Genomic DNA, 19,571 nt, shown 5'->3' with positions numbered 1-19,571 from the left:
ACCTGTACTACTGAGAGGCAGATGAACATCTGGGATACCTGGAGACATGACAACACTCATGGCAAGCAATTTGTCAGTTGAAAACCAAAATGAACATGAGAACTGACTTGCAACATACCTGGGTGCATGGTCATGAAGGTTGCGTAATTTCGTCTGGGAGGTCGGGACACTGACTGCCTAGACTACATAAGGCACAGTGTGGGCTGTTGGGAGACAAGCTAACTGCTGGAACTGCGCAATGCACAATCCAGTCTGGTTGCTGATTTCTGGGATTACGCAATTCCAACTAGGAAGGACTGTTGGCCTGGGGGTAGATTTGCACAATTTCTTGGGCCAAGTAGCCACTGTCCTCCTGAAATGTGCAAAACAGTCTTGGAGGCCAATGCTAGGTAGGAATGCGCAAATCTGGAGAGGAAGGTGAGCCTTCCTTCCCCAGATTGCGCAATGCAATCTTGGTGAAGGTATAGTCCGAGCCAAGGTTGGCTCGACTCACCAACGGGGAACTGAAAGCAACTAAGACAGTAAATGCATGGCGACACTAAGTGATAGCAGAAGTGATTGACAGTGCATGTGAAACATGAATAAACAATTAAGCAAACAGATCAACATGCATGTGGGTGAGGCAGTTCGTCGGTTGGGCGAACGTCCGTGCAAAACAATTTCATGCATGCGACAATAGTGAGATAGTAACGAAAATTGAAACAGAGCTAGGACAAGCTAGTATACATGTAAACAACAGCAAGCGTTCAAAGAAATTAAGCAAACAATACTCCCACAAGTGAAAACACAAAAAGCGACAAAAATGCAGCACAAGGCATGGGAAGCGAGCTTACCCCAAAACAATTGAGTTGAATGAGCACACTGCTCCTAGATGTGATGTGGGATGTCAGAGCTGCAAGGTTGATGTGAGGAATAAGCTTTGCAGCGTCCGGTTGATGAGTTTTGATAACATCGAAGTTGTGACGCGCATGCCACAAATCTAAGGGAAGCGACACTCAATGGGAGGTTTCTGAATTGATCCTTGCATATAACCTCCAATTACTAAACATAGATCCCTGAAACAAGGGATGCCTTTGCATGCTGTCTTGGGAGAAGCAACACATGCATGCAAGTATGTTTTGCTCGGTCCCGAAGGGAACCAGTCAACTCATCTGCACATGCAAGAGGCTGTTCAGCTACTAGAGAAAAATGCACATTTCTGGCAGGGAGCTGGGTTGGCTGCCCAAGAGATATGCACAATTTCTGGACAGAGCAGCTGACTGCTGCCCAGATTTGCGCAAATTTTGAGCTAGGTAGCCTTGTTGGGGAAATTTGGCAAATCCTATTGGGAGTATTGGCAGACAAGATTGCATAATCCTGAAGCCCAACAGGCTGCCAGAGAGGATTGCGCAATTTTTGGAGGGAAGGCTGGTTGCCCTCCAGAAATGCGCAATTTTCAAGGGGAAGCTGCTCAGTCTATAGCTCGACCAAGTCTGGGTGAACAACCTGTGAGGGGAATGGATCAAGCTGTGACTGATAGGCTGCCTTTGTGCAAGAAAGACACTAAAGCTTGTGAACTTGACGAAGCAAGGCAAGTTGCTGTGAAGGTTTGAAGGGAGGCTCCAAAACGAGGCTAAGGAAAGATTTTGGAGGGTGGTTGTAGCCGCTACAACACATTCTTTGCTGTAAAGATAATTGCGACCCTATTTGGCTTACAGAAGAGAGTAATCATTAGTGGGAAAGAATTTCAGAGGACAAGGGCTGCAATCTCTTTGGTGAACAATTTCTTATTCTATGTGGGGCCTTTGATTTAGTCATTTGTAATGGCTTGACTAGATGGGCAAAGTCTCATAATTTCACTTGCAATATTTACAATGGAGCAAGTGTAGTAGATTATGTAATTTGCTCCCATGGTTTGTGTGAGAAAATGGAGGAAGTTTTGATTGGAGATTAGCTGTGGGATTTAAAATCAGATCACAAGCCAATTTATTTATGTTTCTCTTGGACTGAAAAGAAACAATTAGAGTAAAAAATTCAACATGTCCAACAAAATCTCCCACAGGGCAGAATTCTTTTGACCCCAGAAAATTGTAATACCTTCAAAATGACGCTAGAGAGGCTCTTCGAGAAGGAGAAAATCACAATTCACAGCCTTCATAGTCATGAATTAACACATTTAATTCAATGTGCACTTGCAAAGTGCAAAAGAGCAAAAATTAAGAAGTCTGAAACAAATTGCTTTCCGGTTAATGTTTGGTTTGACGAGGAATGCAAAAAGGCAAGGAGAATGTGGAAAGAGTCAAACAAAGATAACATAAAGCTCAAAGCTTACAAGCAGTTATTAAGCAAGAAAAAGGCCGATTTCATGGTTTCAAGGAGGGAAGAACTAATCTTCATTGGGAAAAATAATCCCAAATTATTTTGGAAGGAGCTCCAACCGAAAAAGATACAAACTGGAAATAATATTACAACTTCTAAATGGTTTGACTATGCAAGACAACTCTATGAGCAAGATCCCAAGGTTGACCCTCCCCCCTTGGTTAACACTGATACTGATCTCTTCACGATGCAAGAGGTAGAGATGGGTATCAAGAAGTTGGGTATTGGAAAAGAAAAAGACGTAGCTAAACTCTAAGCAAAATATTTAAAGTGGGGCTCAAAGATTCTTGCACCTCACATTACAAAAATTTTCAACAACATCATACAAGAGGGGCTCCCCACATATTGAACAAATAGTCTGGCAATACCTCTTTTCAAGAGCGGTGACGTTAATAATCCCTCCAATTATAGGACCATCATGATAAACCCTTTGTTTGCAAAGCTTTTTGGAAGCATGCTAGAAAATAAAATTTGCAAGTGGGAAGAAGAAAGAAATAAGCGTGCTAAAGGGCAAGCAAGTTTTAGACCTAAACATTCCACAGTTGATCATTGTATAACTTTAAGGCACATCATTGAAAATGTTTGGGAGAAAAAGGAAGAAGTCATTTGTTGCTTTGTTGATTTCAGAAAATCGTTTGACTCGGTTCCTAGGGATAAGGTTTGACACATAATGAAGGAACTTGGGGTTCCTAAACATTTGAGAGCAGCTGTGCAGAGGCTGTATGAAGAGGTGAAAGTCAAAATTAGAACTTCAGCAGGCATTTCTGAGAAGTGATATCGGAGTCAAGGAAGGTTGCCCACTGTCTCTTACCCTTTTTGGTTTATATATCGACAAGCTTGAGGAGTGGTTAAATTCGCAAGGGGGTGATGGTATCTATTTGGGCAAGTTTGTTATAAGGCTTCTTTTGTATGCAAATGACCTTATTCTGATTGCTAAATCGACTCTTGGTTTGTAAGAGCACTTACTATCCCTTGAGCATTTTTGTAGAAGTGTGGGGATGCAAGTCAATATCAACAAAACGAAAGTAGTGGTTTTCTCTAAGAAAAGAAAACATAACCAACATAAGTTCTACTTTGAAGGCAACATTCTGGAAGAAGTTGCGGATTACAAATACCTCAGAATTGACTTCAACAAAAATCTAAGTTGGGATGGTTGTAGAAAGAAAAGAACTTTGGGGGGTTGGAAATCATTTTATGCTTTTCAAAATAGGTGTAGAGAGACAGAGTTATGGGACTGGAAAACCACTCAAACTCTTTTTGCGCTTCTAGTGATTCGACGATTCTCTATGGTTGTGAATTATGGGCCAACAATACATCTGACATGCAGTGGAGACAAAATGAGAAAATTCAGAAGCGTTTGATTACAAACAAATTCAAGATTAAAAGTGCAGTTCCTTATGCTATCTTATTAAGTGAAATAGGTACTGCTCCTATTGAAGCAATTGCTATGGTGCGAGTCATAAGGTATTTAAAAAAATTTGAGCAAATGGAAGATGGTAGATGGCCTAAGGTTGTCTTTAATGACAGATTGTGCAAGAGAAAAAAAACTTGGATGCAACAAAATGACAAATGGTTTAGTAAATGGGTTATTTTCTTGAACACGTGTCCCATAAACAACAAAGAGATAAAAGCTTTTGTTATGGAAAAGTTCTACAAGCGTACTTGGGATAAGGAGCTAGGAAGAAAGAAAAAGTACTATATTGAAGTGTTTGATCGCACTCATAATCATCAACCAAAAGCATACATAGAGACCAATATCTATTGGAGAGCCAAAACTCTTATTGCTCAGTTAAGGACTAATTCTCATCAACTCCGTTGTGAAAGAGGGCGTTGGAAAATGCCAAAAGAAATGTGGGAGGAAAGAGTATGGATTTTTTGTTCTTCCGGAAAAGCGGAAACAAAAATCATTTCATTTTAGAATGTGAGGCCTTCAAAGACAACAAGGAAAGTTATGCAGATACGCTAACAACTAGCTCTTGGGATAATCTATTTAGCGAGGGGTTTGTCGAGAAGCTGGGAGCATTTATTTTGAAGCTTCACAGAAAAAGGTCCGAATACATCAAGCAAATGAAAAAGCAATCTGTCCCATAAACTATCTTTAGCCTCGTGAATGTTAAAATAATTTCTTCTTTCTCTCATCAAAAACTTATCACGAATCAAAATTTTACTACAAAATATAACTAAATTTGACCCAAAAAATATATCTATATCAATATATATATATATATGTCAAATTCCCATAAAAACTCCAAAATGTTTGATCATTAGAAAACGCTTACGATGAAGGCACTTTACCTTTTTGTTCACATTTTTCTCCAGCGTATGAAAATGCTGCTTTGAAACCTTGAATCTGTGTGACGTGGGTCGATCTAGCAAGACAATCACGGGACGGGAATGGGTGCAAAAAACTGTTGTATACTTCCTCTCAGCAAAGTACGGGACGGGACGGGTGCAAAGGCTGTTGTATGCTTTCATGTCTCGTTATGATGAAAATCTAACTTATGCGCTCGATTTATTTGGAGTCGACACCCACAAACTGATCATCCCACAGGCATAAGTTGACAGAGCGAGCTGTTAAAATGCTTCGTGTATTTGAAGACGGAAGAAGGAATCCTCATGGGTACTACTACTCAGCGGCGGCGGCAGCTCCTCCTCCCAACTATGGTCAGCTGTGCAAGGCCTTACTCGTCCTGCAAGACACCGCAGATAAAATTTTCGACACTATTTCACACAGGGTCTGCTCTGCTTCTCTTTCACACCCCACCTTACCCGAGCAGTTGAATTGAATCGATTTGTGTGCTAAACCATAACTGAAATCTAGTATTATGCAAATGTCACAAATACAAATCTATACTGCAGGAATAGGCTATACACTCCAATTTAATTCCAACTACCTTACACTATTTGGGATGTGCGTTGACGAGTAGAGGAGAGGAGAGGAGAGTGTGGATTGAATGTTAAATTTAAATAATTTGTGCAGGTTGCAGCTGAGCACCAGCGCCTCAAGGGTTTGTCCAGCAGAATCGATACTGCCAAGGTGTCATCCCCATCCATTTATGTTGTAATATCTGCTCTATTCTATAATGCAAAACCAAATACGTTAATCTTGATGTTCTATTTCCCTAGCCTGGTTTATTAGCTAAATCATGCCACCTCCATTTTATTTTGCTTTTTGACCATGGATATTACGTATCTTCTCTATTTATAATTCAAGACCAATTAGGTTAGTCTTGCTGTTCTATATCTCTGACCTGGTTGAATGATTAGCTGAATCATGTCTCCTCAATTTTATTTTCCATTTTAACCATAGGTGTTATTTTCATTTCGGTATTCTTCTGTTCGTTAGCCTTGGCTGGTTATTGTCTGGACCTAGACAAAACATTGACTCTCCCTCTTTTGGAGAGTCGGCAAAATTACTGGGACGGACGATGCCAAGGGAAAGGGCAACGTTGAATGCATCTTAGATGGATTTGGGTAAAACCGAATGGAATCCACACGATACACAGAAGGTTATCTTGAACTGTGGGCAAAGTTGCAAATTTTGGTTTTCCTTACGAATGTCAATACTGAGGAAAAAATATCTGGGTGTGAACACAATTTTTTTTTCTTGAAAATGTCCTCCATGCACTTCCTGACGTTCTGTGCATGGCACCTGGGGTAAAAGTTAAAACCCTCTAGGTGCCTATGGGGAAATCCTCCAACTGCTTTACATTCCGTGAATGGCACCCGGCGTAAATGCTGTTGGAGTACAAGATGTATTTCTAACGTAGATGGACTCTGCTGGGATGGAGCCTCAAATTCATGACATCTTGGGGATATCCACCTTGAAACTGTCGGTTCAAACAGATTGAGCTAACCTACTGGGCTATGTGGACACAGAGTTTGTATCAAACCCGCTTTAGTTTGTTGATTGTAGTGACTCCCGGTCTTAATTTCCAAAATTTAGATTCTCGGGAAATAGAGAAATGAAGCAGTTCAATACATATAGCTAATGATGCCCTTAGGAAACAGGTACAAGAGTAGGAAATATTTTCACATTACCCAGTAATCACATATATCTTTGATTATTTTTGTTCTAAATTAGTTAATCCTAACAGGTTTGAAAGCTCAGACAAAACGCGAGTTGCTGCAGGAAATCCTAGTGAATGAAAAGTTTACTCGGATTAGTGCAGAATCACAGCTACATATTGAGCGAGATTCACAAGGCTTAAGAGTATTATCTAATGTCTAATGCATGAATACGAATACGAGATTCGTATTTCTTCTTGTTGAGTTTGGGAATTTTCCAAGAGCGTGGAATAATTGTTGATATATATATATATATATATATATTACAAATGACATGGCAGAAGACATCAATATTATCATTAATGTTACTCTGATGTCATTGCAAAACTTGGAACAATCTGTGCATAAGCATAGTGATACTAAAAATTAAAAAGCAAAGGGAATTCTCAAATCTCTGTTGATCATCAGAAGTTACCAATGGGGCTGTTGCTTAATGTACGCCTTAGAAATCAACTTGGGAGTATCTGAGCAAAACCTAAAAGTAAAATCTGTAAAAGCAATCTCTTTAAATGTAATCTCTATTTGTTAGGAATCAGGATAATCATATTAATGTTCATTTTGTACTTGTAAAGTTAGATGTAGGTGTCGATGACTACGTTGTTTAATGTTGTTGAATGAGTTTCCAAGTGAAGAAAGAGGTGAAGGGAAAGCCATCACGGCAGTAGGTAAATCTCGTCTTGACAATTGTTGTTGTAAATTTCTTATCAACCAAGTCCTTTCTAAGAAGCTAGTATGAATTGAGTATGGATAAATGCAATGAAAGCCAAATGTGTTGAGTTATTGAGAGTAGAACATGGGAACTTGTTTAGCTGCCTCTGGTCTACCTGGTGATTGGATGCAAATGGGCTTCCAGGACTAAGTATACGACCGATAGATCCATGGATAAATGCAAATTGACACTTGTTGCCAAGGGTTTTAAACTTTTAAAACAAAGCAAATATAGGTTTTGAAGAAACATTTTGCACGTATAGCTAAAACTTTTTGAAGAAACTTTATACTTGGGGCATCCTCTCTCTCTTTCTCTCTCCTAATCTTCTAAAGGTATAAAACTCTTTACGTCCGGTTTCATTTTCCTTGTATCAGTTTTTTTTGTTGCCTAAATGCTGGAATGGCCAGTTGCAGAAAAGACAACTATCCCCAATGACTTGGCACCAAGACCAATATTTCAATAAATGAATGTTTTTCGAGCTTGGTATGTTGAGCTAAGGTTATATCTCTTGTTCTAATTGTTGTTGTGAACCCTCCATACCACGTTGGTAGCATTATCTTGATTACTAGTTGATTGCAAGGAAACTTTGAGTTACTAGCATTGCACCGACTATTAAGCTCTAAGATACAAAGTAGTTGTTCTCAACAAAGACACTCTCATCCCTTTATATAGATGGAGGCAAAGGAGGCCAACAATAAAACATGGACTAAATGCACAAGCAACCCTAGATTGAGTCAATGAACAAAACCCTCCAAAATGGAGTGTTCCTTAAGGCAAGGTGTGCACATGTCACACTAGGGTTTGTCCAACCCCCAAGGTGTGTGCCCTCCAAACTAGGTGTCCACATGTCAAGTGCTCCTTTTCCAAGAGGGTGCATCCTCCAATCAATGACTCCTCATCTCCAGCGTTCCTCCTTAAACTACTTGTAAGGTGGCTACATGCTCCAAGGGCCAAGGAGCCTAAACTCCAAGTGCTTAGCACCCTCCTCTAAACTGTTTTCTCCATAAGTGCAAAGTGCCTATCCTTCTCAACAAATGCACTCTTTTATAGGATAGTAAGTATGCTACTTGTGCCAACTACCACATAAGGAAGTACACCTCCCTAGCACTGATCCCAAGGTAAGCATACACACATTCTAAGCTCTTCTAAGTAAAAAATAAACAAATGGGCTAACAAACCATGGGCCTTTCACATCCTTTGAAGCACTCTCCTAGCTAGGTGAAAGCATTTTCAAAGTGACCAAAAACTAACACTCCTTCCTGTGGAAAGTGCTTTCTCCAACACTAGTCTTCTCCCTCTATACCTCAACAATACCAACAAATTGCAAATCCAAGTTTTCCTTAGTCTTGGAATCAGTCATTGATCCCACCAAAGGTTTTGGAATTGTCTTCCTAACATCATTGTCCTCCATCATGGCATCACTCCACACTTGTTCTATGAAATTGGAAGGCACACCAGTTGGAAAATCACAACATGGTTGGCAAATATCATAGGAGGAATGCTTGCCATAACTGAAATTTTAGGTGCTCCTACATGCTCTTGTGCATCTTGAAGAGTTGGCTGTGGCTTTATCCACTTAGAGGCATTTGGAGGCTAGGTGTTGCACCTTTGACTCATTTCGTTCCTTTTTGGATGGAGATGTTCCACTCTCTTGGGAATATGTTTGTTGGAGACTTGTACATGTGGCCCTGATCACTTCATTATTTTATGTATTGTTAAGTAATTAGTTGGAGGAAATAATTTTGTTCTCCTCCCTAGGATAGATCTACGGTTTTCATGAGATATTTTTATTTTATTGTAAATGAAGTGGACCCATAATTTTATATAAAGTGTAGCCCTTCCTCATTTGTACTTATGGTTCGATTTTTTGGAGCTTCCCCTCCTTGGAGCTTATTTGACATATCTTTCTTGGAGCATATGTGATGCACAAGGGCTCTTTCTTTGCAGGATGCATAACTATTTGGTGTCAATTTTTCAAGCTCTTCTCCCTTGTTTGTTATTTGGTGCTCAAAGATTGATTGTGAATTTTCAAGTCTTCTACCAAGCTAGCAAAATGAATCTGTTGAAGGGTAAAGTCTACCACTTGGAAGGACATTGTTTTGGGGTAACTCCTCTCATATTTCTTTTGTTAGTTTGGTAACTATTTTAATTCTGTACTTTGTCTATCCTTTAGGAACCCAAACATGAGTATTAATTACAATCATCAAGCCATAGTTGATTTTGCTAGTGAAGGTGCTCTTCCTAGGACCTCTTCATTGTAGGGTCTTGTTCTTCACTTTCTTTCTAGATTAGAGAGGAGACTATTGAGTCTTTGACCCTAGTCTCTTCACATCCACAAGGAAAATAGTCCATTTTAAAGAAATGTTTCTTCTTGACCTTGTAAGCCCCCTTAGATTCACATTGACTCCATTGCTCTTGTTGGATTTGGCACTAATCTCTACTTCCTTCCATCACCTCTTTTATATCCTAAAATTCCAAAAACAATGTTTTACTAAGGCTACTTTCTCATCACCTTGTTCCTCATTACTTAGCTTTAGTAATTCTTCTAGGGATACTCCACTTCAATTGGAGGAGAGTCAACCTAAAGTGAAGAGGATAGGTTCCTCAACTGACAGAGGTGGCCGTCCTAGTGGTTCCCTCTTGGGTTGTGCCTTGTGGATCAGGGCTTTCATCGTTAACTACAATTTGGGAGGTAAAGCTTTCCATTGTTTGTCACTTTGTTTAGGAGGCCTTTGACCCTTTTCAGTTTCTTCAAGTACTTCAAATAGAGATGCTTGGTCTTATACATGCAAGAGGTCCCCAGTCTCCATTTCCACACTTTCAACCTCCTCCTAGGCTGGATTCCACCCAGAGGATTATTTCTCTTTTATAGCAATGTTATGTAATTGAACCAAAAAACCTTGTGGACTGGGAACTGGTCGGAACTGGACCGAAACTGGAAAAAACTGGAAAAAAAACCGGTTTACCAAAAACCCATAAAATATTCATATTTTAAAGAATAACAGATATATTCATGTCCATCCATATGAATCCAAACCATTTATACACAAATATGCAAAAGTTCTCATTTATATAGCAAGTAATAGTGCATATAACCAAAATAACACTTAGTGCAAAACATCGTTGAACCAAAAATGTTACAAACATCAAGAAGCAGGCTCTAAAAGGCCTTTATAGTCCAAAATAACATGATAGATCATAGTATTATACTACAACCTACAATACTACAAGCTACAACTACAACAAATCAATGATCAAATCATCAATCATCATCTGATTCCTGATCATCCTCCTCATCCTCATTTGAAGAATGAGTAGCATCCAAGTCTGCAATGGGATTATGGCTTGATTCCCCTGGCCCTGAAGCTATTATTGGTGCTTCTTATATATCTGCCTCTGCATCCTGTGGAGGTGGTTCCAAGTCCAACCAAGAAAGGTCTTCATTGTCAAATGTTGGTGCTTGACTCTCCACAACCCATATTGATGTTGGATCAAAGTCACCTAAGACAATGCTGCTTGATTTAAGGGTTTTATTCATAAATTGGTTGCACCTCAAGCTAAGGTAGTACTGAACAAAAACCATGTCATTTAACTGCTTTTGCTCCAAACAATTCCTCTTCTTAGTGTGTATATGCTCAAATACATTCTCCAACAACTCTCCAAGACTTCAATCAACTCTTCAAATCTGCAAAAAATCTCCCTTAGAATAACCGTTGGAATTTTTAAACTGAAATTCTATCACTCGAACAATTGATTTATTTCACCTACTTATTATTCTCAATAAGTTATTTATGAAATTCCTTCAACAAATATTAAAATAAAATCTATTGCAGTTATCACACAATTACCCAGAGAAAAATACATGCACAAGAATCAATCACATTGACACAGTTATTTTTGGACAATTGTCCCCGGAAAAAACCAATGCGGGAAAACCGGTGCAACAGATGAGGGCTTTATTAATCTTCAACAGTAATTGCTTTTACAAGGAATGCTTTTACAGAGAAACTGAAAGAAAAACACCTGAGACTTTCCCTCTGAGACCATCTGACATTTTGGAGACCCTGCTCCCACTTCTGTGTCACTCTAATTGACCCAGCGTGGCTCTGTGTCAGCCTGCGTAGGCTCTGCGTCTCTACTCTGGACTACGTCTCTCTTTCTACGCTGTCTTCCACTACCCCTGTGTCACCTCCTCCTCAATCACTGTCTGCTGCTGAAGCCCTCCTCTTCCTCCACCCTGCAACTCCCTCTGAAATCGATCTCCTCTTCCTTGGGAATCAAATTTCCTTGAGATACTGAGTATACGCTGGTGTATCTCCAATTGACTCTCAAGTCTTCTCTTATACTTTTCCTGTTGATGAATCAACGACCGAGATTAAGTCCTTAACCAACAGCTAAGATTAAAACAGACTTGATCCTTGTCTCTTAGAAGGTTCTCATCATTATCTTTATTAATACCCATTAATATTTTTATTTTCCTAAGTTTAGACTTAGGAACCCATTAAAAATATTAATTATTTTAATAACTCCTCATCCGGATGGAATTTCTCAAAACGATTTATGGTTCTTGGAGATCTCATGTGCCTTAACCTCTCCTCCAAATTTCAAGGATAGAGCACATCCGATGCTACCAAAAATCAACACTCCCTCTTAGCGAGGAATGTGCTCTAGTAATGTTTCATAGTTCACTATAGAAACATCACATTGATCTTCCGCATCGATACCTATGCTAATGCTTGGCTTGTTGCCTCACATCCCTTGCACTCTGCTTCCTGTACTGCCGCTCATGACACTACCACTGCCACTGCTACTCCTGTACTACAGCTCCCTCTCAACCTGCTGCATCACGCTGCCCATAGCACTGCCATTGCTAACTGCTGCACTGCAACTTTTGATACTTATCCATTATTGAAATGGATTCTTTACCATCCCCATCTTCTCCCTGAAATGAACAAACTTTGTTCTTCCTAGAGCCTTGGTGAGGATGTCTGCCACCTGTTCTCCTGTAGGAGTGTACCTCAACTGTACTGCCCCTCGTTGGACACAATCTCTGACAAAGTGACACCTGATATCAATGTGCTTTGACTGATCATGAAATATTGGATTCTTAGAGAGCTTGATGCAACTCTGATTATCACACATGATCCTAGTCACTTCCATCATTCTCCTGAATAGATTCACAAGCAATTTCCTAAGCCATATGGCTTCGCACGAAGTTGTGCTAGTTGCCATATATTTTGCCTCAACTGAGCTCAAAGCCATGGATTTTTGTTTCCTACTTAACCAGGAGGTCATTCCTGATCCAATGTTGAAACAATACGCAGTTGTACTTTTCTTATCTACTAGACTTCTAGTCCAATCTGCGTCAGTGAATCCACTCAGCCTGATGTCATTGCCTCTGATGTACAATAGTCCATGCTCGACTGTTCTTTGTATATACCTGAGAACATGTTTGGCTACTGCCCAGTGCGCCCTCTTAGGTTCTACCATGAACTGACTGAGGGTGTTGACAACGTAACAAATGTCTGGCCTGGTATTGACCAGAGACATCAGGGACCCTATAAGCTGCTTGTACAAGGTGGGATCAACATCTTTATCTTCTGATGCATTAGTCTTCTTCCCAGTGTTACTTGAGCGGGAGCGAAAACGGGTGCGGGAGCGACATTTTCAAAAGCTTCCGGTTTGGGAGCGAATCCCGGAGTGTTTTTTATATAGTATATATATTTTTATATTTTGATACATATATGTCAACAAAAACATGTAGAATGATGAATTAGATATAAAAAAACATAAAAAAACATAGATTGAACCATATAACAACAATCATATAGAAGTTATAATCTTCATCAATCATGTCCACAAGTTAGTAACATAGTAACATACAACCTATTGAGTCATCATTCATCAATCTTAAAGTTTCAAGCTTTCAAAATTCAATATATAACATTTATCATCATTGATCACCAAAGTTGTACTTGCAAGCTAAGTGTAACCATTACAACTAATAATATCTAACATGAAATGAAATGTTATAAAATGAAATGAAACAACTTTCAACTTTCATGAAGCATCATATTCATAATTCATTACTACTGAGTTATAATTGCCAACTTCAAACTTAAATTGTCATATATTGTTTAAAAAAATATCATAATAAATATGAAAGAGTCAATAGTTATAAAAACTACTAGAAACTAGAAAAGACAAGTAAATCTATTATCTATTGCTTATGCTTGGGCCTCTTGCCACAACGAGAAATGTCTAATTTTTTAGTCTTGTTGGAAAATCAGGATCTTTATCATTAATAGCATTAATATCCAGAGGTATCTTTGTCATTACCTCTATATCTATATAGGGATCTTTGTCATTAATATCACTCTCTAAGCATTAACATAAGATAGAAAAAACATAGCATGTCAAGTCAAGATTTTGTTTGAGTGATGCATACATTTTTAGGAGGGTCATGATAGAGGAGTTCAACAACCAATGTCACTAACATCAAGGTACATAGAGGGATTGGTGCTCTTGATTAAATACGAGTTCCATACCCTAATACATGACAAAATTCAATGGAAACAATGCAATCCTGAAATCCTGAAAAACTGATAAGTCTGCTGGATTTTGAATGAAATCTAAAATTCTACTTTTTGCATATGAAATCCAATGAGGTCGGAACCACTCTCAAACATCCTGAGTCATTTCATGGTAATGTTAAAAATTTAAGTAAAAGGATGAAAATGAAGATTAAAGAGAATGTCACTTTTACTTTAAGAATTTAACATTACCATGAATCGCATATCAATACTAGGGCCATAGACTTGATCATTAAGCTGCCCCACTAAAAACTTATTTGTTTCTTTGAAAAACAATTGCATTTGGAACATCATTGCAAAAAAGGCAAAACGCTCCCAAAAAGGCAGGGAGCGATTTTTTTTTTAGGGAGCGCGCTCCCGACCTACTCCCGAGTCGCTCCCGCCCGGAGCATGGATTGGGAGCGGGATCGGGGGGGGGGGAGGCGCTCCCCCGCAACTATGCAGTTCTTCCAATTGGTGATCATTGGAGTAGCCATAGGTCTACAATCCTGCATCTTGAAACTCTTCAAGATTTCTGTGGCATATCTCCCTTGTCCTAGGAAGATCTCACCCTTCTGCTGCCAAACTTCCAACCTCAGAAAATAATGCATTTGTCTCAAATCCTTCATGTCGAATTTTGTGGCTAGGTTCTTCTTGCAGTCTTTGATGAAGAGATCATCTACATATAACACTAGGATTAGAGGCTCATTCTCTACAACCAGATAGAAGAGATTAGGGTCTGCGTCACTCTTGACGAACCCCATCTTCTGCAAGTAGCCATCAATTCGACCGTACCATGCCCTAGGTGCCTGTTTCAACCCATACAAGGCTTTCTTTAATCTGCATACATGAGATTTCTTCTCATGTGTCTCAAAACCTTCTGGTTGTTCGATGTATGCTTCCTCTTCTATTTCCCCGTTCAAGAATGCTGTCTTGACATCCATTTGATGAATCTCCCACCCCATCTGCGCTGCAAGAGATATCACGGTCCTAATAGAAGTATACCTGGCTATTGGGGTGAATGTTTCTTCGTAGTCTATCCTTTCCTTCTGAGCATACCCCTTAGCCACGAACATGGCTTTGTATTTCTCCACAATGCTGTCTGCAGCATATTTGATCTTGTAGATCCATCTCGAACCTACCACTGATCTGTCCTGAGGCCTAGGTACCACTTCCTAGACATCATTGACCACTATAGAGTTGTATTACTCCACCATAGCATCCACCCATACTTGATGCTGAACGACCTCCTGAAAACTAGAAGGTTCCCCAACTTGAGCTACTAAGGCCTGGTATCTGTCTGGTTGCGTTCGCTCCCTTTTACTATTCTTGGTTGCACCAATGAAGTCTTCTGCATCTTGTAGAATCTGTCGGAGTTCCCGACTCATTCTTCCACTAGTAGTAGGTACATCTATCAACTCCTCTTCTTCCTGAGATTCCTCCTGTTCTGAAGCCTTGTCTTCAGGAGGATTTATGGTACCAATTTCCGCTGTTTGAAGTAGTGTTCCACGGGGACTCTCCCCCCTCCCCCCTAGGGGTCTAGTTTCATAGCTCCCTCGCGCTCCAGGGACTTGGGGATGAGAAGGGGTCATTTCCCCACGCTCCCAAAAAACAGGGTACACAGGGGGACGTGCCAAGGGGTCGTTTCCTTGTGCTAAGGGGTCGTTTCCAAAAAGGGGGTTGTGAGGGGTCATGGGGGGTCGGGGGGCCCGATTTTTTTAAATAAACTTTTGTTTATAATTAAAATTTAACATTAGTTTTAGTACTTTAAGATTTCAATTCGTTTTTTTATAAATTTAATTCATTACTCACCCTGGCCCTTCACTCCATTCGCAAGATGTCAAACCCGCCGAGCAGCACTCCTCCCCTGTCGCCATTCAACTTGCTGGTCTGTTGCCATTCAGCTTGCTGGTCTGCTTGCTAGTCGCCATTCCGTTGGAGCGTGGAGCCTGGAACACAAGCTCTGACGCAGTGCAGCCAAGCCACCGTTGCAACTTGCAGGTCTGCTGGAGCCTGGAACACTGCAACTGCACTTCAATCTTGAAACCGTGAGCTGTCACCTGCTTGAATGCTGAACGCTGGAGCACACTGAAGTTTTGAACGCTGACTGCTGCCTCTCTGGTAAGTACCCATGCTGCTGTTTGTAAATTTTTTCCATTTTTTTTGTAATTCTCAGTGCTGTAGCTGCGTTTTTTTTTTGTTTAAAAAACTTCAATGTGTTTCTAAAAAAAATTGAAACGTGACTGTTTTTTCATTTTTTGTTGTAATTTTTTTTTTTTAGAAATTAGTTTTGAGTCTTGACTGTGTTTTAATTTTAGGCTGCATTTTTTTATTTTATTTTTTATTTTTTCAGTTTTGATTGTGTTTAAAAAAAAAAAATTGAAACGTGACTGTTTTTTTCATTTTTTTTAGAAATTAGTTTTGAGTCTTGACTGTGTTTTAATTTTAGGCTGCGTTTTTATTTTTTATTTCTTATTTTTTCAGTTTTGACCGTGTTTTAAATTTTTTTTTTGAAACTTCACTGTTTTTTTCATTTTTTTTTGTAAATTTTAATTTTTTTTAAATTTTTAGTTTTGACAGTGTATTAATTTTAATTTTTTTCCTGTAAATTAAAAAAAAATAAAATTTCAGTGTTCAACGTGTGTGCTGTAGCCTGTGTATTAGTCAGCTTGTGTAATGTTTTTATTTTATTTTTTTTATTTTCATTACAGGCTGCAACCTACATTTTGATTTGTCATTCAACTTACAAAGTTACAACTTACAACTATGAGTCAGAGTCAGACTTCTTCTGGGAACAATGAGAACAGTGGCAGCAACTACAATGGTAGTGAGCCACAAGATGCACAAGAAGAAGTTGAAAGCGGTCATAGGGGGCAAGAACCAGAATAGGCATGGTGTAGATTCTAGAGGCCCACCAAGAGAGTTGGAAAAATTTGCAAAGGGGACATTTAATCCTCTAAAACCACTTCTAATCTATGCAATCAGACTGCCGAAAAAGAATCCAAAAGTTGGTGGTGGCTCACGTGATTGGGTCTACAATATTTGTGGGCATCACTTTGTTGGTAGCTATACCAGGGTGAAGCAACACATTTTGGCTATTACAGGTAAAGGAGTCAATATGTGTCCCTCAAAGAACTCGAATTTAGCGCAAAGAGAGCAACTTTGGAGGCTAGAAAGGGTAGCCACTAGAAAAGGATTGTTTTCTAGCAGACATGTTGATCCTCCAAAAATATTCTTCCATCTAGTGCTTCATCAAAAAAGACAAAGGTTTCTAATGGTGCATCTCGTTCTTGTGCAAGGGGTGGTACAGTGTCTGGGATGCACAACATTCTAGATCGAGATGACACAGATGATGCAATTGGCAATTTTTTTTTCCAATGGAATTCTCTTCCATGTTGTTTGTTCTCCTTATTACAAGGAATGGGTCCAAGCAATTGCAATAATAGGGCCTTCATATGTACCACCCAAAGAACATAAACTACGAACAACAATTTTAGATAGACAAGTGTCCAAAATTAATGTGTAGAAAGAGAGAATGAGACAAACATGGTTGAGGTTTGGTTGCTCTATTGTTATGGATAGATGGACTGACATCCGAAAACGCCCACTAATCAACATCATAGTGACATCTTCAGAAGGTCCATTCTTTCTTAAAGTTGTTGACTGTTCTGGAAAGCGCAAGGATGCATCTTTCCAATTTGAGCTTCTTTGAGAAGCTATAGAGGATGTTAGTCCTGATAGTGTGGTGCAGGTTGTGATAGATGCAACAACAGTGTGTAGATCGGCTAGGTTATTGATTCAAAACAAGTATCAACATAATTTTTGGATTCCTTGTTGTGTGCATGCACTCAATAATGCACTGAAGGACATTGGCAAGATTCAGTGGATATCAGACTCGGAGACAGTGACAAGAAATGTGCAGATGTTTATCTGCAACCACCACACCTCCTTGGCTATGTACAGGGCTCACAGGAGGAAGAAATTCCTCAAACTAGATATGCTAGCTATTTTCTCTTATTGGAGAGGATGATAGAGGTACAAGCATCTCGACAATCCTTGGTTGTGAGTTCATAGTGGGGAAGGTGGTCAAAATCAAAGACAGACACGGAGAAGAAGATCAGGCTTCAGGTGTTGGACAATGATTGGTGGGCAGATTGTTCTTATTTGGTGTCATTCTTGGGCCCTATTGTGGAGGTAATTCGTTACACTGATTCAGATGCTCCTAGTCTTGGAGAAATCTATGAGACCTTTGATAGCATGTTAGGTCGTGTGAAGGATTCAGCAGAGGGAATCCTCATTAGAGTTCTATACTTCCCAGATTCGACCCATCATTTAGCATAGGTGGAATCGCATGAACACACCTTTGCACATGGCAGCATATGCATTAAACCCAAAATGGTATGTCGAGAGCCCTGGGAGGCTGCCTCCTATTGATGATCCAAAGGTAAAGAATGGCTTCCTAGATGCAATTGCAAAGATGTACAGTGAGGAGGAGGGGGCAAGATTTCGAAGATAGTTTGTTTAGTTTGCATCTCTTAGTGGCCCCATCAACACACGTGGTGCTCGGGCAAATTGCATAGATCTAGCCCAAGATGACCCGATTGGTTGGTGGAGGATGCATGGGGATGGTGCTCCAGAGCTCAAAGATTTAGCTATGCGTTTTTTGTCTCAGATTGCTAGTTCCTCTGCAGCAGAGAGGAATTGGTCCACATATAGCTTCATCCACTCTATCAAGAGGAAGAAGCTTACCTCTAAAAGAGCGGAGAAGTTAGTTCCTGTGCCTACGTCTTGAGCATAGGAAGACACCTGAGTATTTGAAGGGACCAACAACACGATGGGATGTTGATCCAGAGGATGATGCACAGGTAGATATGGAGGAGAGACTTGATGAGAGACAGATGGGGTTGGTTGGTGTGCCACTTAGCATGTTTGAGAATGCTAGTGATTCAGATTTAGATGGTGATATGGTTGATCCTGATTTATTCATGCAGCAGCTGGATGCAGAGACTAGCGGGGCATTACCTTGAGGCTTGAGCAAAATTATGCTCGTTTATCTTTTGATATGTTGATGTTCTTATGTTATTCTGACTCTATAAAATTTTGACTCTTGATGTATCAAACTTGACTTTAGTCTTTTATAATTCTATAAAATTTTGACTCTTGATGTATGATGTATCAGACTTGACTTTTATAATTTTATGTCAATATTCATTGTTCAGTATTCAATGTTCATAGTAGGAAGTGGAACATCAATAGGGTTTAAACTTTAATCATAATGTATGATTATAAATTAGAATTTTAAATTTATATGATATTAGATAATCATATTCATATCAATGATCATGCTTTGCAGCTCTTCAATTCAAACCCAATTGTCATCGTGGACTCAATTTATAAGTTATATTTTATATTTATAAGTTTTTAAGACCTTGACGTCCCCCCATGTTTCCTAAAAGTTGGTGGGGAGCTTTTGCATAGGCCGCTCCCGCGTATCCTTGCTCCCTCGCCCCTTCGTCCCGAAACCTTGGTGGAACATTGGTTTGAAGTGGTTTGACCAACAGCTCGTCTTTCGACTGCTCCTCGGAAGGCATTTCTTGGGATTTTCTGAAAGCTCTATCCTCCATGAACTTTACATCCCACGGAACTACTACCTTCCTACTCCCTGAAAGATAGACTCTATATGCCTTAGCATTCTCACTATATCCCACAAGATATCCCTTCTTACCAGTTTGATTTAATTTCTTTCTCTTCTCTTTGGGTATACGACAATATGCTAAACTCCCAAATATCCTGAAATGACTGACTTCAGGTGTCTTCCCAGTGAAGACCTTCTCCGGAGTGATTTTGCCCAATGCCCTGTGAGG

At 39.6% G+C, this 19,571-nt stretch overlaps 1 protein-coding gene across 7 annotated transcripts in view; it reads left to right on the top strand.

The window, feature by feature from the left end:
- The first annotated feature begins 4,614 nt into the window (after positions 1–4,614).
- LOC149251389 (uncharacterized) overlaps positions 4,615–19,571 on the top strand; it is a 368,168-nt gene continuing 353,211 nt past the window's right edge. For 5 of the 7 annotated variants that reach the window (XR_016266877.1, XM_089459406.1, XM_089459407.1 and 2 more), the window contains exons 1-2: positions 4,616–5,093; positions 5,339–5,395. Coding sequence is in view for 6 of the 7 variants with exons in the window: in XM_089459406.1 (XP_089315532.1) it covers positions 4,938–5,093; positions 5,339–5,395 (213 nt within the window). In the remaining variant the exon portion in view is untranslated. Of the gene's footprint in view, positions 5,094–5,338; positions 5,396–19,571 lie in introns of all 7 variants that reach the window. The other 2 variants (XM_089459403.1, XM_089459404.1) reach the window with 2 other exon arrangements.

The sequence above is a fragment of the Pinus tabuliformis genome, chromosome 7, assembly GCF_031772625.1.
Source record: "Pinus tabuliformis cultivar Carrire ecotype Pingquan chromosome 7, CPIR1, whole genome shotgun sequence".
Lineage (NCBI taxonomy): Eukaryota > Viridiplantae > Streptophyta > Pinopsida > Pinales > Pinaceae > Pinus > Pinus tabuliformis.
Note: the sequence above shows the minus strand (reverse complement) of the source record. Positions and strands in the feature narration are given on the sequence as shown.